Here is a 23,293-nt window from a genome sequence, read left to right as displayed (position 1 = left end):
TTTGATTGATTCTACGAGCTTATTTGTGCACTTTTGTCTGTTTTGTGTAAGTGTGTGTTTACATTATGAATGAATTATTGGACCAGTTCAAGTTTTTTTTTTTTTTTTTTTTTTTTTTTCAGCTTTAACATTTATGTGAATATTTTAAGATCACTAACTGTTTAATTACAGTAATTACATTTTAACCATTTATATCATATATATTTGTGTGTGTGTGTGTGTGTGTGTGTGTGTGTGTGTGTGTGCGTGTGTGTGTATACATGGATTAAAGATGCAAATATATTAAATAAAAAAAAATAATAATAAAAAATAAAATAAAAACCGCCTCCAATAAAGTTTTTGATACAATTTTTTTAAATAAATCTTAAAAATGTAAAAAAAAAAGAAAATTACATTTATTTATTTCTTAATACTAATATCTTAATATTATAATTATAACTACTGTATGTTTGTGTAGGGGTATCTTTTATATATATTTTTATATATAATTTTTGGAATAAACTTTATGGGAGGTTGTTTTAACTATTTAAAATATATTTTAGGTTTCATATTTTAACATCTTTAGCATTGATATTTTTAATACTGTATGTTTAACTACAGTTAATTTAAAGGAACCAGTTAATGAGTCATTTGATCATAAATTGACATAATTAAATTTAAAATAATTGCTTATGAATCAAACTGAACTGCTTAAATTTTTTGATTCACTAAAAAGAGCCAGTTCATAGGAGTCGTTTGCTCATGAATCAGACTACACCGGCAGTGGTATGTTTTTGATTTACCAAAAAGAGCATCATTTGTTTGTGAATCTTACAAAATATATGTTTGGCGCTGAAAAGCGATGCAGCAAAGTCCACATATAACACTAAAACAACTGACGGAATATTACATTTTGAAAATATATAATTTAACAATACAGTTTATGCAGATTAGTCCAGTGTCCCTCTAACAAATGCCCACACCCCAACCTTTTTTTTTTTTCTAAAAGTGTGTCAGACATATGTGCATGTGTTTGTGTGCATATGTTATGGAAAGCTGTCATATGTGCACGTGTGATCAATTAGCACACATCTCACGAGACTCACTATAAACCTGTTCACAGGACGTATGCACTGCACAAAACGAGAATGTGTGCTACACTGTGCATGATTTGAGAGGTTGTGTGTATGTATTCTCTGAGCGGGTCAGCGTTAGGGCTTACTGCTGTAATACCCCCTGCATCCCGCGGGACGTGTTGCCGTGGTTACCGTGATGGTGGCGGCTGATCCTGGACATTAGGGTTGTGGCCTGCTTTGCTACGGCCATGAAAACAAGCCTGCTCAGCAGGTCACATGGCCCTCATCTCCGACTACAGCAGGTCATGTGACCCTTATCGCTCTCTCTACGCCCAGGAGGGCCATCGAACGAGTGGTCAGTCCTGGTAGGACAGTAGAAAGCAGATATTGCTTTGAATGAAAACAGTGTATTTGAGGCATGAGGGGGCAGATAAGCTACAGCAGGTCCATAGGGAAAGCTGAACAGGTCATCTGATAAGAGGAACCCTGTCTCTCTCACACACATACACAGCTTCCAGCAAAAACAAAGCTCCACTCCGTCTCTCAACACTTTGTTAGTCGTTTTCTCTTTTTCTGCTATCCTCATTTCCTCTGTCCTGCTTGCTTTACACGCTTTATTCTCGCGCTCTCTCTGTCTGTGTATTGATGTAGAATGGCGCTGTCGAGTGATTATTGTGAGCTTTAATCAAAACCCTTTATACAATTGCCTCGCAGGTGGACCAGAAGCTGATTTATTATCATCACAGGTTTCTCTCTCTTCCGCAGTCGCTCTCTCAGTTGAATTATTTAGAATTCATTTTAATTAAACTACCAAAGCAGTACAAAATAAGTTAAATATGGTAAATCATCATACAGCTATTAACAATACCTGATTCTGATTAGGTTTTGTATAAATAACCATTTATTTTAATTTCATTAACTTTTTTATTTATCAAATGCATACAAATGTACAAATGACACTTCAAGGATCTTTTTTTTTTCATTTTTAGAAAAGGATTTTTTTTGCTATATATATATATATATATATATATATATATATATATATATATATATATATATATATATATATATATATATATATATATATATATATATAAAATTAAAATTAAACTAAATTATATTTAAAAAAATATTTTATTAAAAGCATACAGATGACACTTCAAATCACATGTATTTATTATTATTTATTTTTTTTAATGAAAATTATGAATGAAATACGATAAAATAAAATAAAAATAAAATGGATGATTTCTATTCTTTTGAACTAAAATCCGACGTACTGCTGTCCATTCCGGGGTTCTGACAACAATCAGGCATCTGTAATCATCTGGAGGTCCCTAGAGAGACAAATGGATGGCCATTGTGAACCACACATCATGAGGAAGAAAAGAAAGAACCGATAAGGTCCCTGGATATACTTTTTATTGTATCGAAAGCGAGAGAGAGAGAGAGAGTGAAAAATAGACTGACCTTATCAAAGGACAAGGACTGAAAGAATATTAATCCCAAGACGATGTAAGACAATGAACTGCATTTGTGTAGAAACAAAAGGAAGAAGAAGAAAAAAAAGCAATTCCTAGAAATGCAATGAGTAAATAAGATCTACATGAGGCATTTTTCTGGTTATTAAGGTGTTGCATTGTAAGTATTTTTCTAATGCACTGTTAATGGAGTTACATCATCAGAAGAAGCATCATCTAACAACCTCAGGCAAGTTAAATTTTTGGCCTCTAGAAGCAGAAATGCTTAATTACTAGGATGATAGTCTCACAAGGCCAGACTTTTGATTTACGCCATAAAGTCTCGTCCTTATTGCAGTTCATTCTGGCCAAGATCCGCCCACTTAGACAGGAAGAGAGCGTCTGACTATTGCGTTGGTCGTGTCATTTAAGGCTGAGACTACTAGAGGGATAAATGAGGCTTTGATTCTGACTGAGCCGAATGAATCCGGCACCCGTCTCAGTTTCCGCAAGTGGCTGGCATGTGTTTCTTTATCATTATTATTATACTTTTTTTTTTTTTTTTTTAGAGCATGCACTCGGTTCGGTTTCAGTGTACATTTTGTTCACTTTGTCAAATTACAGCCTGCTAACTTGCAATACAATATGATTGTTCTCTAGGGGAGGAATCTGAATGGTTTTCCATTGCCTTTCCTTTTCTGTTTTCCTTTCAAACTGCATCTTAAGATTTCATTCACTTCCACTTCCAGCACTTAAATGATAAGAGAGCGAGACAGAGAGACACATTATGCTCATGCAAATGATTTGTCCATACAACAAAATTTTTTGAAGTTGCTTTGATAGAGTGTGTGTAATTATACACCTATAGATTCTAAATTCACCACACCGGTTCTGAGCAGCTCGGCTGTCAATAATAATTGTGTTGTCTCTTAACGTCGTTTTGGTTCCTCTGATCAGTTCTGATGCCAAAACACCCCACTGAGATTTCGTTTTTGTTTGTCGATTTGGTTTTCGTTTGTCACACTCATTTTGATGCCTAATGCTTGTCTTGTAAAAGCCATTGTATATTATTAATATTCAAATAACCTCTATACTTTTAACCTTTAAAAAAAGGCTTGTTACAGTATGTTCACAATTACTGTTGAGTCCTGGATTTTAATGGTGCATACCAATTTGTCTGTGGTTTGTTTTAACATGCAGTTTTTATGTTGCTTTGATACTCCTTTAATGGGTCTTGCTGTCGTGGTGCAAATGAGAGGGGCTGTTTAATTCATGTTTACATTATTTTGCTCCTCCGCACACAATTAATAGGACGCCCAATCTTACAGTAAATACTCTGCCAGCTCTCCAGAACTCTTTTTGTTTTATCTGAAAAAGTACGGTAGCTTCTCTACAGGTCTGGTAAACTCAAAGTAAAATCAAAGCTATTGAGGGTACCGCAAAATCCATAATAGAGGCTGAAAGCAAAATTAGTCTTATTCTAAGCTAAGCAAAGATTATTGTTAATCTCGTAAAGGCCTGAATTTAGAACGGTACAACACTGTGTCTACGAAACTCTGTGAGAGAGAGGAAACCTCAGCGAGGAATTCAGCTGCATAATAAATCCTAATGCAAAACAATTCAGGCCAATTAAGTGCAGAAAAACAGCATATGACCACTGGTTCAACATTAGTTTTACCTCAAACTCATTTTCAGTGAGCTCACTTGGACACAATCCACCAGTCTGGCGGTGGTTCTGTCATTTTAAGACTTCCATAAATATAGCCGGCTGGCCGTAGCAGCGAGGCTGTAGGTTGCCATTTTTGGACAATTAGGGATATTTTTGATCATGTTTCACCACAACCCCTCATTCTTCAGATCTGGTTTCTGTAACCAGCAAGAAAAAAGCTGACTCTAAGCTGTGTGGGTTTTAAAGTTAGGTCAGGTAATATAAAAGCAGGGAGATTCTCAGGAAGGCACTTTTGTTTCATCTCAATGGCAAACACTCGTGTAATTAGATTGTCCTGGTCATTTTTTTGGTACTCGTGTGACCATAGGTCACTGCTGAGGGATTTATGATGACATGCATGACTAGTTAGACCTCAGCTTGTTAGATACTGGAAGTCTTTAATTGCTTATGGTTGGATTATCTATAAAAACTGACAGAATTAGGAAAAGGAAAACGCCAATCATTTATTTTTTGGAGGAATTCATATTTTATTTCGTGATCTATCATCATTATTGGAAACATGAGCAGGGCTGTAACCACCATAGAATAAATATATATTCACAATAGTGGTTAGATAGATATTATGGTTTTATGAAACATTCTTTTATTTGAGTATAACTTCCTTTTTGTGCTTTGTTGAAGTGTTTTAATGAAAACCATAAGTTAGAAGTTGGTGACAGAAGGAATGGGACTCAGGAAGTTGGCTTGGAACTCGTTAAAGAAATATTCGCACATTGTGAAGCAAAGTCTAGTTTTAGTAAGTCATCATGATTAGGTGCTGATTTTGTTTTGCGTGTGTATATATAGCATATCACACAAGTGCATATGTTTAGTTTATGATGGTATTGCTTTATTTGCATAATAAACTTCACATAGGATCAAGAGTATGTTAAACAGACTAATGAAACTTTCCCCAATGTTCCTTGTGTTTAATTCCACATAACGCATAGGGGATGTTTTACTGGACGACAGAAAAATTATTAAAAATGTATTAGTAATTTAAATTAAATGAATTTTGAGCCCTGCAAATATTTATGCATCATAGTCAGAATGAAAGTGTCCACTCAATTCCGCTCTCTTGCTTTCTCTTTCTGTCCCTGAGAGGCTGGGATCTGCTTAAGTGCTCAAATGCATCTGGATGGAAAGTGACACACGGGCCGAGCAGTTTGTTGCTGTAACACATGCGTTATGGGAGATAGTGTTGTAGTACAGCAGCAAGAACAAAAGAGCCAGTTTTTCACTGATAGAAACCATCAGAAGACAGCGAAAGAGAGAGAGAGAGAGAGAGAGAGAGAAGGAGGGAGAGAGAGGGAGAGAGGGTTTGCTGACACCAGAATTCTTCAAGCTGACACAGGTGATGGATTAGATGTGTTATCCAGGCGGACTGGGGCCCAGAAAAATCTCTCCAAGAGCAGAGAGAGAGAGAGAGAGAGAGAGAGAAATACTGCTGCGTCCAACAGACCAGAAATATCCCTCCACATCTCAGCCCATATACAGGAAGAAAAACAACCAACTATCTATCTATCTATCTATCTATCTATCTATCTATCTATCTATCTATCTATCTATCTATCTATCTATCTATCATTGTCTTCTGTCTTTCGTTCTATCATTCTGTTATTCTATCATTCTATCCTTCTGTTGTTATATGTATTGTTTTTTCTATCTATCTATCTATCTATCTATCTATCTATCTATCTATCTATCTATCTATCTATCTATCTATCTATCTATCTATCTATCTATCTATCTATCTATCTATCTATCTATTGTGCTGTCTATCGTTCTTTCATTCTATTACTCTATTATTCTATCTATCATTCCAATAATTCTGTCGTTCTATGTATCGTTCTCTTTTTTGTTCATTGTATCTATCTATCTATCTATCTATCTATCTATCTATCTATCTATCTATCTATCTATCTATCTATCTATCTATCTGTCTGTCTGTCTGTCTGTCTGTCTGTCTGTCTGTCTGTCTGTCTGTCTGTCTGTCTGTCTGTCTGTCTGTCTGTCTGTCTGTCTGTCTGTCTGTCTGTCTGTCTGTCTGTCTGTCTGTCTGTCTGTCTGTCTGTCTGTCTGTCTGTCTGTCTATCTATCTATTGTTCCGTCATTCTAACTTTACATAAATGTACATATATTCATTGATACCTTTATAATAAGAAGCAATTGTACAAATAAATTATTATATTAAATATTGTATAAATGATTTTTATAGGTAGATAAAAAGAAAGATCGCTAGATTATTGAGCAGAGCCATTGTGTTTGAATCCTTCCGTCTGCTACAAGTGAGTCGAATGTGGAAAAAGTTGTGGGTCAGGCTGGCCTTTTTTTGACAGTTAACCCTTTCAGTTAGCATTACCATCTCGCTTACTGGATAAGCGCTGACATTTGACCTGTGAGAGCAGACAATTTTGAGGAATCCCCTTTAGTGTAATTGGATTCAGTGTGTTCAGGTGGCAGAGTTTCTGTTCTCTTTCTGTTTCTCGACATACTGCATGAGCCTACACATTTAAAATGGATTAGGGAAGATCTGAGATAGGCCACGGGACAGATTGCTCTGTCAGTCTGAGTTCTGTCTCTGACTCCCTCGCGCTCCCATGCACACACATTTAAACAAGGACATCCATTGTGTACGAGTCCCACAGCGACTGGAAACGATATTCTTGAGGTCTGTGCTTTTCATAGCCTTTTTTCTATTCTGAAAAAAAAAAAGAAAGACAAATACATATGGGAAACGCATTCAGATTTTTTCCTGGTCCTCTTTCTGCTTTGAATGTTCATGCTTAATGTGGTTTAGAGGTTATGGCTTAAAATAGACGAGGGAGTAAATATTGTTGCTGAATATCTTTGAGCAGGTTTATGTTTCAGTGCTTTGTGTCAGAATTAAATTACACTCTTACTGTTCTTCTCTTACGCCTGCCATCTCTTTCATGTAATTACTTTAAAGGAAAATTGAATTGTGCTTTAATAATACTTTTAGAGGTAAACAGAGTTCCATATCCCTCTGGTTGTGGGAGTGTTATGTGGATGTGAGCATTCAAGATGTTTGATTTGTATTCAGTACGTTTCTAGTACCAGAAGAGTTAGTTAACATGAATAATCTGAAATGGGATCTATTCAAAGCGAGGTACCCTAAAGGTTCTTTCAGATGTGGGTGCGCGGCTTCACGTATAAAGTGCTCATGCACAGTGTGGGAGAGAGTGTTTTGCAGTATGTTATCATGTTAAACAGCGAGAGAATTTCAATGGGAGTCTGGTTTCTCTTCAAGCACTTTTTTGTAGCACGCTTACATTCTCACATCAAAAGCGTCCTCTTGGCATGAGCGTGTAGCTGGAAGGGACCGGCGGTCTCAGAAGTCCCTCATACAAATACAAACACACACAAATGCACAATATATATATATATATATATATATATATATATATATATATATATATATATATATACATATATATGTATGTATACATATATATGTATGTATACAAAAAGCACTCTACATATATATATACTGTAAATTAATAAATAGCATTGCATTATACTGACATGATCTCAGAGCTGATTGACAAGAAACCACAAGCACATGTAGAGTGCAATTTAAAATGGCCGAAGCACACAGAATGCTGTGTGATTGTGGAGTGTCGGAGCATCTCTGAATGAGAAAGACAGCTGCACTTGCACTGCAGCCAAAGGGACGGCAGCCATCTATAATGAACATACAGTACCGAGGGAGAGCGTGGGAGAGAATGTGCCAATAATGAAAAAGTAATGAGCAAATGTTGCAGAAGCTTGTAAGGAGAAGACAAGACTCAAGCCAGGTGATCAACAGATCAACTATAAGAGATAATACATTTTCTAAGGCATTATGGTAAATGAAAGGATCAGTGTTGCCGAAGACATTGCACAGGTACATACATGCAGGTGGTCTGCTTATTATTGATTTAAAAAAGAAAATTGTGGGAAAAGTGTCGGAGTGTGTCTATATATTGTTTTCCCATAATAAAATGTTTAAATACATTTTTAAAAAGTTATAAAAATAATTACAAATAAAAATTAAATTACTTGTGTATATGTGTGTATATGACTTTGTATGTAATCATTATATAATTTTGTGTATAATTTTTTTATTTTTATATAATAATTATTATAGGTTTTTTATATATATATATATATATATATATATATATATATATATATATATATATATATATATATATATATATATATATATATATATATTTAAATTAATAGAAAATTAATAAAATTGTATAATTAAATAAGTGACTTCTAATGACCTTTCTACTAATGACTGTCTACCTTTCTGTAGGTGTATATAATGGCTTTGCAATAGCTCAGTGTGTAAAGTATACAGTCTCTAATCGAGGGGCACTGCTCTATTTCTTTATCCACCAAGGCATCCTTGGCCTTTATATCTGTGCATGCTTCTATCACCTTTATTTTTTCCAAAGAACCTACTGTCTGATTGCTTTATAGTCCCCTGTAGGACCAGTGAACACAACATTTAACTCAACAACCAGCACGCCAGACCCACTTCCTGCCTGCAAATGAAGTATGTTCTTCAGAGTGCCCTCTGTGGACGACTGGCCACAGTTCTCCGTGACATAAGGTCCCTGCGGTGCGCACGGCAGGTCGTATCAGGGTCACGCTCGGCCGAACATGAGGAGGCGGGTCTTGTTGACTGGCTGACATGTTTTATGTATGAACACATTTACCGTTACGGCAGGACGTCAGTGCGCTGTAAATGTCCGTTTAGTGGACTGGGAGTCTGCCGTTCACAGATGTTTTTTACATTCTGTGGAGTGGACTAATGTTTAAACAGCTTTAGTGTGGCATGGTCATGATTTTTTTCCCGCTCCTGTGCTTTGGGCCAGAATTGTGTTGAGAAAGATTGTGGAGAATGACAAGTTGTTATTTGTTTTTGCCTTTGAACTCTGGTCAGTTTAGTTGAATGATATTTGCTCTTTCAGATCTCTGTTAGGGTCGTCCTCAGTCGTCCTCGTTCTCTATTGTTAAGTTGTTAAGCACTACCAGACAGACACATGACCTAGGACTGACCTCAGTCAGACATACACAGCCACAATGTGTCCTGGGCTTTTAATTGTCTTTCGGGTGGGTGAAAACAGTGGGTGGAGACGGTTTAATGTGAAACCTGTGATGACTATTAGTATTTCATCCTTTGACCTTATCAAAACCCCTTTAGTCATTGTTTAAAGTCTAAAAAAGATATTTAAAATAATCTAAATGATTAAAATATAATATAAATAATATATTGTATCAATTAAATAAAATCTACTTATTTTATGTAAGAAAATGTGCTAATATATTTTGTATAACCAATAATATTTTTGTATATAGTATAATATACAAATATTAATATATAAATATTTAAAAAATATATGATCAAAATATTATACAATATATAAGTTGTGATATATATATATATATATATATATATATATATATATATATATATATATATATATATATATATATATTACTTATTATATATTGTACAATTTTATATAGTATATTTTATATAGTACATATATAAAATTACATTAATTAAATATGATATAGAACATCTTTTAGTAAAATATTTTAATATAATTTTCTATAAGTAATGTAATATATGGTATTATACTACTTAAAAATATACATGTCAGTACAAAATATAATATTTAAGATATGGTATAATGTTTTCTTCTTTCTCTTTCAGATTCGTGTTGACGGTCCTCCTCAGGGTGGCGTCCAGTATGAAACTCTGCCGGTCATCAAAGACGGAAGCCCTATTCTCAGAGACATGGCCTTTTCCCTGGACAACAGCTACATCTACGTCATGTCGGAGAGACAGGTCGGAATATATACATGTATATGCTTTCCCCTCCCGTCGTCTTTCTTCCATCCATAACAGCTGTAGGATGGAGAGAACGTGACAGCATCCGCTAATGAAAGAGAGCAATGGGAAGAGAGTAGAGTAGCTGTGTCAGAGAAGGCGAGAGTGATGGAGGGACAGCTGAAGGAGAGAGAACAAGGTCACTCCCTCTCGACAGCATAATGAAGAGAGAAAGAGAGAGATGGAGAGAGACCCTGCTCATATAATATCAATACACACAACACTTCCCATGGGACACACTACAGACCAGAGGTGGGCAGTATGAGTCATTTTATATTACAGTAACCCTATACATCACAGTATTATGGAAAACCCGCTTTTTGCCTCAGAGTATAAAAGGTAATTGTGACTATTTCTCAATGGCGACTTTGGTTATAATAGTGGCTTTAAATCTCATGACTTGAATTTCATGATTGTGGCTAATGTTCTTGTTTTTGCAACTCTATTTCTCACAATTGCAGCTTTATATATCACAGTGGAACTTAATTTAGGACAGTTTGAGTTATTATCTCACGATACGGCTATGTATCTCAGAGTGTGACATTATTTCTTATTTTAAATTTGATCTCACCATTTTTTTTTCTGAGATGAAGATAGGTTGTAGCTCCTGAAGATTTTATTTATTTATTTATTTGTTCATTTATTTATTTATTTACTTTTTTACTGGAAATTCATACCAAACATATTTCACATAATAAAGCAGTAATGCTGCTTCACATTATGGAGCAAAAGAGTCTAAAAGTCTCAAAATGTTGATATTGGATAAGCTTAAGCTGTTGTACAAAAAAAGCAAGTAGAAGATTTTATTTATTTATTTATTTATTCATTTACTTTTTTACTGGAAATTCATACCAAACATATTTCACATAATAAAGCAGTAATGTTGCTTCACATTATGGAGCAAAATAGTCTAAAAGTCCCAAAAGGTGATATTGGATAAGCTTAAGCTGTTGTACAAAAAAAGCAAGTATTAATAAGAAAATATTCACTTAAGTAAACCAGTTTAATTCTTTATTAATGCACCAAGTTAACATTAACATAGTTTATTTTGAGTTTGTTAAATAGCTTAATATACTGTATAATTGTTTGAATAATAATTAGTGAAGTTATTTGTTATAGTATTTTATCTATCTATAAATACAAAATGTGTTTAATGTAATAATACAATTATTATTATTTTTTTTTTGCTTTTTTAAATAGCAACCATGGCTATACTGCACAGCATAGCAGAAACTCTTACAGTTGACAGACTTCTTGCTCTGAACAATATACTATCATACTGCCCAACCATATTTCAGACTATGAAATAAAGTGAAAGAAATGAAGAAAAATAGAGAGAGAGAACCTCTAAAGGAGAAAAGAAGGAGAAAATAATGTTCAGAGATGGATGACCGGGCCGGTTGCTTGCAGCTCCAGGCTTTTTTTAGCATCCGTTCTAGAGGTTTGATATCCCCTCTGGGTGCCGCGTGGGCAGCAGGATGGGGTCGGGTGTGGCAGGAGGGAAGGGCCGGTAATGAGAGCGGTGGTTTAATGCACAGCGGGCTGACAGGTTCCCATCATATCGCTACACACGCGGCCCGCTGGGTCAGTCCCACTGGGCGGCACGTGTAGTGGCAGATGAGAGAAAAATGAGGAGAAAGAGAAAGGGGGCTTGTTGAGTCAGCACATTGTGTGTACGCACACATCCTGTCACCCTCACCAGGGATGTAGAAGAAAGCCCAGCATTTTATCAACTTTGTGACTTGAGTCCCAGGCCCTTGTGTCACCCAGACCTGGTGACAATGAATTAACAGCGGGGATACAGACTCACAAAGACTCTGCTTTTTCACTTACTTTCTCACTCATACACTTAAGTTAAAAAAAAGTTTGATTTAAATAAGCTAAACTCTGACAGCATATGTGGGATGCTGTCATTTCTCACAAAACAATATTTTTGACTCATACTTCAGTTTGCAAACACTGCAAACAAAAACTGAATATACTGTTTATGCATTTCTACTTATCCCATGCACTTTCACTGTAAATGCATTTCTTCACAAACTGAGGGACAGGTCCAAATGTTCTTGTTCTTGTAGTTACAGTAAATGGATCAGAAGTTTTCAAACTGGTGCCCAGGGATTTAAAAAGATAAAATGTTTCTATAATATTTATTTGGTGGTGAAGTTCATGTTATTTTATTTATTAAATATGTTTAGGAATTGTTTCAACAAATTGCTTAATGGATAATATCAAAAACTATTTAGACTCATTTATTCATTCGTTTGTTCGTTCTCTTAAGTAAGTTGTTTTCAAAGCAAAGCAGTGCAAAGCTAGTAAAATATGGTAAGTTATGCAGCCTTTTAGGATACTTGTTTCTGATTGGGCAAACTGTTGTGGAAAACTATTTAATTGTCCAATGGGACAAACCTTTATTTTGTTTTGTTTTAAATATATGGCAAGGTCATTTTTATAATCTCGTTTAATATACTGTAACACGAAGTATGTTTCGCACAGTGTAAACAGGTCTTTATATATATGAAAAATTATTGGTGCCTTTATGTTTTTGGAATGGGAATTATCGTATTTGGGGGGTGTTTGGCATCAAAAAGTTTGAAAACCCCTATTCTCTAATATCACTGTAGAAAATAAATATAGCTATTTGGCATTAGGCTGTGAAACCATTTTTTGGAAGCTTTATTTGTGTGTGTGCGTGTGTATGACTGTAAATCTCTTCACTTGCATTTATCAGTCTTTAGGGAACAGTATTGACTGAAACCTCAAAAGATCCGTCCCTCTCACGCAGTAATTCACACTGATTCCGTCGTAAAAGGAGACATAATTTCTTCACCCTCTTTTGTCCCGTTTTAAGAGTTTCAGGTGATTAATTCAATATTACAGCTTATCAAACGGCCTTGTTGAGAGGCATCGCCGGGTTCGATGAGCTCTTTCGGTCTGACTCGGGCTCAATTGCTCTCGGAGGTATTTCTCTTCATAACGCCCGCCATATTTTCTGTGAGTAGTGTTAATATTCAGGATGCAGGTGTGAGACGTTCACTTGTTGGGCTGAGAGATGGTGCTAAAGACTGCACGGCCTCCGTCACCCCAGCACACCGCTGTTTGAGGAGGCAGTTGGCGTAGTCATGCTTCACACTTCACAGAGCATCAGGATTACCATTCACCTTTCAGCACAAGCTCTTATGCTAGCAGGAAACAGAGCCGTCATGGCGAAGTGGTCACGTATTAGGTGTAATGTGATGAAAACAGAGCCAAAATGGCTGAACTAGGGTAGTTGTTGCAGTTCCATGGGGATGTGTGGTATATTGTCTGTATGTTCGCTGACTAAGAGGAGTCAAAATGAGCAGATTATGCTATCATTCAGAAAGATTGTTCCATTTAGTGATGGTTTCAGATGGTATATGCTTTGATGTATACTATTAGTCATTAGTCATTTGACATAATACGTAAAAACATCATATTTTATGTAACCCAAGTATGTAACTGAACAATAAAATTAGCAAAAGAAAGAAAAACAATTTTGTTAGCCAATAGTTTTGTTTATGTTATGGCCAATAACCATTAAACTATATTAATTTGTAAAATAAGTAAATAAAATGAAAGTATATATATAATAAAAGTAAAAATAAAAACTATATGTTTAAATGCTGAAGTGAATTTAGAAATCGCAACTTTGTAATGTATAGTGAAATTTTTAAATGTATTATTTATATAATTTTTTTTTTAATTTGCTTAAAAAACGAATCTGTATCTGCTTAAGCAAATCTATTTGATTGGCTGCACCTATATCATTTGTATATAGATAAATAATAGTTAATTGGTAATAGATAAAATCAAGTCTGTGTTATTTCTGTCTAACTATTTTGAAATATGTAAATGTATCGTAATATAGAACTCAAATGTTGTTTTATGTTGTCATAACAAGGTTTATTAGGTCTGTGGTCATTTGCCATTAGTGAGTGTATCTGTTTGCGATTGATGTGAAGAGTACTGTACAGATGGATGTGTGGGTACAGATACACAGATTACAAATTTACATACATGCTCACATGCATCAGACACGATGGATTTGCATTTAGCATTCAAGCATGCTCCAACCAGCATGAAATCTTGCTTTATGCAGAGAGACACGCACAAACACATTCCATTTTTACCCACAAACGCTTCACGCCACCTAATTTCCCATTCGCCATCTATAATTCTTTTCTATGATGCCGTATATTGTGCGTTTCCTCAAAGACTCACATAAATACAGCTCATTCCAAAATGCATAGCCATCCCTCACTACAACACAAATAGATTTCAAAGCGATTGCCTTACACTGACATAAAGGCAAATACACACATACGCTTATTCCTAGACTTCGGGGCCCATTGTCTCAGTCTATATGTGCGAATGCCATGTTAATGGTCCGTAGTTATTACTTAGAGCAACACAGTGGAACTGAAAGACAGATGAGCTCCAGACAAGATGTGTCCACAACCAGAGCAGTCAAAAACACAGGTTATGTCAGCCGTGTTTACCAAACGTCTGTGAAGGGCTTGAAAGAAAGAGCGTTCAGTGCAGAGCAGGAGCGTCTTAGATCACGCAGGCGGTGTGAGATGGTGTCCTTTCTGTGGTAATTCATAGTCTTGTGATAAAGTGCTTTGGCTGTTTGGCTGGGGAAGGGAGCCAGAGGCTAACAGCTACGAAAGGTCAGAGCTGTTTCAGCTGATAACAGCTTTAGAGAGACAGAGGGAGAGAGCGGCGAGCGAGGGATACAAAAAGGGAGTCGTTGAAAGAGAAATAGAGACATAGCGATGTCATGCACATTTGCAAAATGTGTGTCAAAGACCGCTTCAAAAATATCTCATCTAGGTTTTACATTCCAGCGGACTGCAAACAGCTCTTGTCACCTCTCTGCCAAACTGATGGCACACGAGTGGGAGTCTGACGCTCTGTGAGCTGCATAGACAGCATCCTATCCAGAAGAGAAGCTCATAAAGGACTGAACCGCTACAATTATACTGTAGGCCATCTATATCGTTTGATCTGTCTCTCATTCTGTTTTTATATCTATCGTTCTCTCTGTTTTTCTATATCCATCCATCCATCCATCTATCTGTCGAAATTAGCAAAAGAATAAGTGAAAAGACAGAATAAAATGAGACTCATTTATAAATCTGCTGTTGTCAACAAAAAGAAGCATTGAGGATTTCCTGCGCATTTCCACCAAAATAAAAGTTGTGTCATGTGTGTCGCGTTTCGTAATGTTCTGCCTGGAAAAAAGATGACGTGCCGCAAAACCTCCTCATGATAAAAGAAAGCTGTAGTATTTGCAAATGTGACGACGAGCACTTATCAATATCAACTATATCAAAAGTATGTGAAATATTTAAAGTTAGCGGGATAGAATCTTTAAAATGCATCTGAGAGTTTTACACACTGGTCTGTTATTATGGGGACATTTTAACGCCTCAAATGCGATGCTGAATGAAATAAACTGTGATTGTTTGACATGTTCTGTAAAATAAAATAACAAGCAAGATGATAATAATCATTACAACGGCTCTGCTAATACATTTATTATAACATTCACAAAAAGTGTTCAAATTAGTATCTGTAATATTTTCTAATGTTTTAAAAGATTTCTCTTCTCAGCAAGGCTGCTTTTAATTGTACAGTAAAAATACATGACTGGTTCAAGAAGGGGGTCTAATGGCTAAATATTATATATAACTTATTAATTTAAGGTTAAATTGAGCTTTGTTGGTACACTGTCTGTTAGAATGTTTAAAATCTTTAGTACAAAATTGTTGTTTTGTAATTATTATTATTTATTTATTTTTTCGATTAAAAGCAAGACAAAATGTCTGGTGTTCGGCCTTCAGCCCAGTGATTCATTTTGTTAGGTTTCAGCTTTGACCAAGAATTTTCATTTCGGTGCATTCCTAAAAATTATTGATGCTACCAAAAATCACTTATTGACAGAATATAATATTTATTTAGATTAGATTTAAAGTAGATTAAAATGAGATTTTATCTGAATGGATGTATACTATTTGTGCAGTGTAGTTAGTGTTGTTTTTTGAGTTATCATTATAATAGATAATACATAAAGTGAACTATATATAAAACTATTATATCATATAAATATAACTATGTGCATATTAGGCTATACAGATATATTTAGTAAAATTGTTGTACATTTTATTCATATTGTTCAGTATTGAAGAAAATATGATGCATGTGAAACATTCCCGACTTGTGGTGTGAGCTCACTTAGATTTGGAACAGCGCTTGTGTGTCATCTGTACGATCTCACACAATCAAATGAGGCCTGAGCACTTGGGACAAGCAAAGCCACACCTGCTGCCATATGCAAATCCAGCACATGTAACCAACTCCGCTTCCTCTCATCGAAGCGTGTACACCAAACCCTTATGCAAACTGTGAGGAGGAAAGACATATTGCCTTGCAGGTTTTTCAACTCACCTTTTTGCATATCAGCACATAAAACTCCAAAACAAGACTTTTGGTGTGGTAAGATATTTTTTTTAATGTGGTGTTAAAGACTTTCTGTTTTCTATTTATATTCACTATAAATCTATAAATAGCACATTTTGCTCTAAATTGAATTGAAAGATCTGATGATTAAAATGCCACAGTAATGTGGGAGCTGTTGTTCAATCAGGCTGGAGAGGGCTTGAGAACAGATTGGCAGTGTTTTGATTGGTCGTTTAATCAGTTGCACAATAAAATTGTTATTAACTCCCACCATATTACTGGCGAGCGATTCACAATTAATCATTTATTCATTTAATTATCAGTGCCGCTAATGCCATAGGTCAAAACCGTCAAGCACTTGTTCATAGCACTGAAAGCATCGCTTCAAAAACATAATGTGATGAAATATGATGTGAACATGTCTGTTGAAATATTTTTCTTTTCTAAACGTGAGTTACGAGTCATCAGTGGTGTCCAAAAGAGATGTAAAGCTTTGCACAGTAGTTTGATTTCATCAGTTGGCCTTAAAAACCCAGCTCAAGATTTGACATTGTCTATCTCATACCAATTATTAAAAGTGGCGTGAAATTTCCGTATGCATTACTAACGCCTATGAATGAAGTGTCGACTTTTACAACCAAATCCGATTCTATGCATATGCTGCTGTCAGTCATATAGTGAGAAACATTTAGGCTGAACTTGAGAATCCATGATCTGCTTTGTTCTTCCCCTCGACCCATTCTCTCGCCTCCCCACCCCAGCTCGTAAAAGTAACGTAACCGAGATCATCAACCAAATAAAAGAGCCTCCGTATTTCTTCCCTGGCAATTTCTCTCCCAAGTGCTCAGCTGTGAAATTTAAAATCCATGCATGGCTTCCCTTTTCCCCATCTTGAAGAAACAGATTATTTGCTCTGTGTCTTTGCATAGCCTTAGCCTCTTTTGGCGCACACACATACTGTACCTCGAATCATATGCATGTATTTACCATTCTGATCTCTCACTCACACGCACGCACAGAAGGACATTCTAGGCCTGTGCTACCTTTGTTCAGGAAATGTAGGAAATGAACTGTGTGGTTATCAAACATAGGGAAATGGGATTTTTCACCCGGAGGGAGATTGTTTAGAGACTATCTTCTCTCTTCCACAGTCCATTCCAGCAGGCTCCTAAAACAACACTCTCCTTATCCATTATCCAGCTGAAGATTTTTCGATACAGAAATCATCTCCACGTTCGGCGCTAGCATAACCAAAATTAGAGTCATCGCAAACAGTAGCGGCGCCAGGATTTTTATTGTAGGTGGGCCTCCAGAAAACTGGATGGGCCAGTTAAAATATGACCCCCCCCCCCCCCCCCAAAAAAAAAACCGGGTTTCCCTTCATCTCCGTCCAGCGCTTTTCTGCGGCACTTGTATCGCTGTCCTCAGCTCAGTGCTGAAGGCAAGCGGACAAATAAATACACCTTAATGTTTGGCAGTAAGCTAACTTCATTTATCTCCTATGAAAGTTCAATACACAAAAAGACTGAAACGGAATTAAATCTTTCTGAAATCGTTCTGTTTCTCTCTCCATTTATTTGTTCATTTGTTACGTTGTTCAGCTGGTTAATAATATTTTCACGTCCTGGCTGGTGACTTTGTTTGAAACGATCCATTTTCCCCAGCGCTGCAGCATGTGCCCTGGCTTCATGTTTGCCACAACCGTCAGAAAAATGTTTCCAGTCTTTGAAGCCCGTATTAATGAATCTATCTTCATAAGCTGCTTCAGCGAAATGACGACAAGACTTACAAAAAACAGCATCTCTTGAGATGCTCATTTCTTGATGAATTTAAAATAAAATAAGCTGCTTTGTTTTGTTTTACATTTCATATCGGAACAACTGTCTGTGTCTGTCTTGAATGAATGACGTCCGCCAACGTCATTCATTTCATTGGATCACTTGCTGGTGGGGTAGAAGTCGCTGATTGGCTGAGAAGCTTTCGCTCAAAGCTTTCCTCGGGCTGCTTAATGGATGAACCGCTAGAATGAAAATCACTCACTACTCATAGGCCTGGGCCAAAATGGGTGGGCCCGGACCTTAAATGGGTGGGCCCAGGCCCACCCGGGCCCAATGGTAGCGCCGCGGCTGATCGCAAATAGAGACATGGTTATTAAATGTTATTTCTTAAAAAAAAAAGAAAAAGAAAAAAAGATGTAGTTTGACATTTAGGAATGGCGTATTGATCTTGAAGCACTGATAATTCCAATATCCAGTAGAGACGTTGCGATATTATCAATATCGTGGTATCGCAATATCAAAACCGTTTAGATATTATCGTTGTCACATGACAATATGAAACAATAGGTATTTCAGGAAAAAGTATAGAGATTTTTAAATATATTTAAACTTCTTATTCTGTCATAATGTTGAGTTTTGCTTTGGCACAGTATCTGTCAAACTAATTAAAACCGAAAGCACAATAAGGCTTAATCCCTTCATATATATATATATATATATATATATATATTCAATTCAATTCAAATTCAATTCAATTCAAATTAAATGTGTGCATTTAGCGGACGCCTTTATTTAAAGCGACTTACAGTGCATTCAGGCTATCAATTTTTACCTATATATATATATATATATATAAAACGGCTCCAGATTATTATTGTTTTACTTTCACAGCACGTTAAACATCACTCTCTTACTTGATCTGGAGAAACTTTGAATCAGTTGAAAGATTAAAGACTCTAGCTTCGATATTTGACCAATGTTTTGATAAAACATTGTTGCAGTGACAGTTATTTAGTAATTTATGTCAGGAGTACAAAATAATAAATATGTATGAGTCATTTTTAGAATAGAAATTCACCAAGCATTCATATCTGCAGCGGTTTATTTGTGTTCACATAGATTCACTGAACAGTGTCAATAAGGGTTTATATTCCAAAGTTGCATATCTACGGAGATATATGGATATATTTACTGATGTTTACTTCATATTTCTTCAGACAGAATCATAATTTCTATTCATTTTCCACTGATTTACACGATCTGATGATAATGATCCGCTCCCAGCACTGTCTCTGTGTGTTTAGTGAGCCGTGTGCGTGTGCGTGTGCTAATTTGTCTGTCTTGTCCATCATAACTGTGCATCATATCCTGCCCCCTCAGATCCTCTGATGTATGTCCTGTACACTTCCGTGTTGATATCTGACCACAGCAACACAGAAAATGTACATCTGAAATGGTAACTTGTGCAGCGATGTAAAAGGCTATAAATAGCATTAAACGTCCAAATTCCACCTGTGATCACAAAAAGAAGTTATTACAAACACTTGATCAGGGTTTAAAGTGAGTTTTGAGTAAAAGTGTACTAATAATTTAATAAATAGTCTGATTTAGCTTGATGCTAACGTTAGCTCTAATGATGCTACATAGCAGGTGCATTTCTTCTTTGTAATGCATTTATAATGCAAGAGCGTAAGAAAACGTTTTGTTGTATTTTTATACTAAGGCTTTTAATAATAGAGGGTTAGGGTGTACTCACACTAGGCACGGTTGCCATGAACCGGGCCCGAGTACGATTGTCCCCCCTCCCCACTCCCCCTCTGGCCTGCACTCACATATAGGGTTTCAGCATTCGTGCCGGAGCACGCTTACGTCATTATGGTGCGACGGTTTCGGGATAAACAGGAAGAGCGGCGCTCTATGAACACAATGGAGTGCATCGCTCTGTTCTCTTTCATCATCTCGTGTTCGAGATCCACCTATGGGAAGGGCATCCGTACCTGACCTCTGCAGAAGCATCCAATTGCACCAAGTCTGGCTAGACAGACAGAAGCGCGCAGCCAATGCCAGGTAAGGGCCCGCCCCCTTACCTAGGGGTATAATAATGGCTGCAGCGCTGCTATTCTCCAGTTGACATTCGCTTCTCGCGATCTCTGCATTGACACAGTTCGGTTGGATTACGATGCTCACCTTCGTGTCTTCAGGAGGACATATCAATTGATCAGCCTCCGCCAGACGTGACTGTCGTCTTCTCAGCCTTTCTGCTGTGTTCTGCATTCAGGGCCGCCGCGCTCTCGTCGTTTTCACCTGCTCCCACGGCTGCCCGCCACGGATTTTTCCGATTTCTTCTCCGGTATGTCGCTTTCTATACATAACGCTTCTCCGGGGAATAGCCTATCACGGGCCTGCCCGGCCGCGTGTGGAGCACTCATCGCTGCCAAGGACCTTCACCCGTTCTGCGTGGTTTGCTTGGGCCTTAAACACGCTCAAGAAGCCTTGGAGAACGCGGAAAATTGCAGTCATTGCCTTATGCTGCCCAAAAATGTTTTACGACGCCGTCTTAAGGTTGCAGCGACCCAGTGCTCCGAGCTCGGTTTTACTGACTCAGATCTGGGACACGGTGACGACGACGCGCTACCGGGGGACTCCCGGGGCGCCTCCTCACTTGTTTGGGCTGACCAGCCCAATCCCGCATTCCCCGAAGAGGACATCTTCGCGGGCAACCTCATGTTCGCCGACGAACCGGCCGGTTCCGGCGATGAGGATGATGCAACCCTTCTCGGGGTCTCAGAGGACGAGGATGCCATCCCGCCCTCCGGCGTTCCCCAGGCTAGCGGCCACGCAGCCCTGCCTCAGTCCATCCTCCTGGAAGTGTGTGAGCGAGCGGCCGCTCGCCTCAACATTGAGTGGCCGGCTCCACAGAGCGCCACCGACCAGGAGAGGGATATTTACGACGGAAAAGTGTTGGGATCTCCTCCCGGTCCGGGGAAACAACTCTTCCCCGTCCTTCCAGCGTGCGCTAAGCATATGAGGCACAACTGGAGCGAACCGCTCGACTTCAAACACGGCCTTTCGGGCCTTGAAGTAAAGGATATGGCAGCTCATGGTATGGGCGACCCCCCCGCTATCGAGCCTTCCATCGCCAGGCACCTTAACCCCGCTCAGGGCGGGCTGCTCGCTCCCCCTAAGCCGGTCTTGCCCAACAAGCTGGACCGTTTTTCTGCCTCAGTTCACCAGGCCGCATACAAGTCCTCGGCCTTGGCAGTCAGGGCCCTGAACGTCTCGTCTCTCCTCTCCGCTTACCAGGCGGAGATTTTGGACGAATTAGGGCAACAGCTAAAAAAGCGAACTCCTTCTCTACACTTGTGGAAGGAGATCCTCACGGTGAACGACCTCGTCCTTCGTAATGCTCGCCAGGCCGTCCAAGCCTGCGGGCGCTCTATGGCGCTTTCTGTGGTGGGAGAGCGCGCGCTCTGGCTTAACCTGTCAGGCCTTCCTGACAGTGAGAAGCGGCGCATCGCGGGCGCGTCGATGGAGCCCGATCGGGCTCTGTTCGGCCCCGCCGTCGCATTGATGCAACAACGGTGTGACGACAAAAAGAAGGAGGACGAGGCATTCAAGTTATGTCTTCCTAAGGGGAAAAATCGACTCCCGCCGCGGCCGCGGCTGGAGGACCATCTAACCCTAACCCCATCGACTCGAAACGTAAGCGGCCTGCCTGATGTTCGATTGATGGAGGCATCGAGTCCGCGTTCATGGGCCACGAGCCCTTCGGACTCTCTCCCTGTCCCAGGACCCCCGTTCAAAAGACGCAGGGTCTCCCGCGGATGGATCGATTCCTCTTCGTTCGAGGCTGCCCAGCCCATGTGTTTAATGAACGGTGTGTGTTCCCCCCTCACGTTCAGGGGGTCTGTTGTGAGGAAAAGTGCAAAAGCAGTGTCACCACACCGCATACACTCTGTTCCCCTCACCCAACCAATAAAGGCTTCGGCCCCAGTGTTTCCCCAACACAAAACACACAGAAAAACAAAAAACACATTAAAACAAACGAATCAAATGAATTCGTTATGGAGAGAGGATCTCTCTCCGCAGAGAGAGGAAATCTGTCTGAACCCCTGCATGTTGCCCCTGGTGTGTCCACTAGATGGCGCCATTGCATCACAAATAAACCAGCTGGGCTTACACAGCCCCGCTGCAGCTCGGGTGGGAACACTTTCAAATCACGAATGGGCTTGGCGAACTGTTTCGGCTCCCGAGTGGGTGATGCGTACTATAATGCAGGGATACAGACTGCAGTTTTCAATGAAACCCCCGCATTTCAACGGCGTTCTCTCTTCACACACAGAAGAGAACGCCTCACACATTCTGAAAGAGGAAATATCCTCCCTCCTAAACAAGGGAGCGATTCAGATGGTGCCCCCCACTCTGATGAATCAGGGATTTTATTCTCGTTATTTCCTGGTCCCAAAAAAGGACGGCGCTCTCCGCCCTATTCTGGACCTTCGTGTGTTAAACAAACATTTGAGGAAATACAATTTCAGAATGCTGACTCATGGCTCGCTCGCCCGTGCCATAAAACAGAACGACTGGTTCACATCGGTCGACCTGAAAGATGCTTTCTTCCATATAAGCATTTATCCGCCACACAGGAAGTTTCTTCGTTTCGCCTACCAAGGCACATGTTACGAATTCACAGTTCTGCCGTTTGGGCTCAGTCTAAGCCCCCGGTGTTTCTGTCTGTGTGCGGAGGCGGGTTTAGCACCCATGAGAATGTCAGGTCTGAGGATTCTGACATACATAGACGATTGGCTAATCATAGCCGAATCGAAAGAGAAAGTGTTGCAGGACACCTGCCGTGTGCTCACGCACATCACATCTCTCGGGTTCAGAGTGAATGTGGG

General features: G+C 38.5%; 1 protein-coding gene across 1 annotated transcript in view; it reads left to right on the top strand.

The window, feature by feature from the left end:
- Positions 1–23,293, top strand: part of LOC128011457 (plexin-A2) — a 198,170-nt gene that overhangs the window by 74,952 nt on the left and 99,925 nt on the right. The window contains exon 4 of the mRNA XM_052593893.1: positions 9,961–10,095. Coding sequence (XP_052449853.1) covers positions 9,961–10,095 — 135 coding nt within the window. The remainder of the gene's footprint in view (positions 1–9,960; positions 10,096–23,293) is intronic.

Source organism: Carassius gibelio, chromosome B23, assembly GCF_023724105.1.
Source record: "Carassius gibelio isolate Cgi1373 ecotype wild population from Czech Republic chromosome B23, carGib1.2-hapl.c, whole genome shotgun sequence".
NCBI lineage: Eukaryota > Metazoa > Chordata > Actinopteri > Cypriniformes > Cyprinidae > Carassius > Carassius gibelio.
Note: the sequence above shows the minus strand (reverse complement) of the source record. Positions and strands in the feature narration are given on the sequence as shown.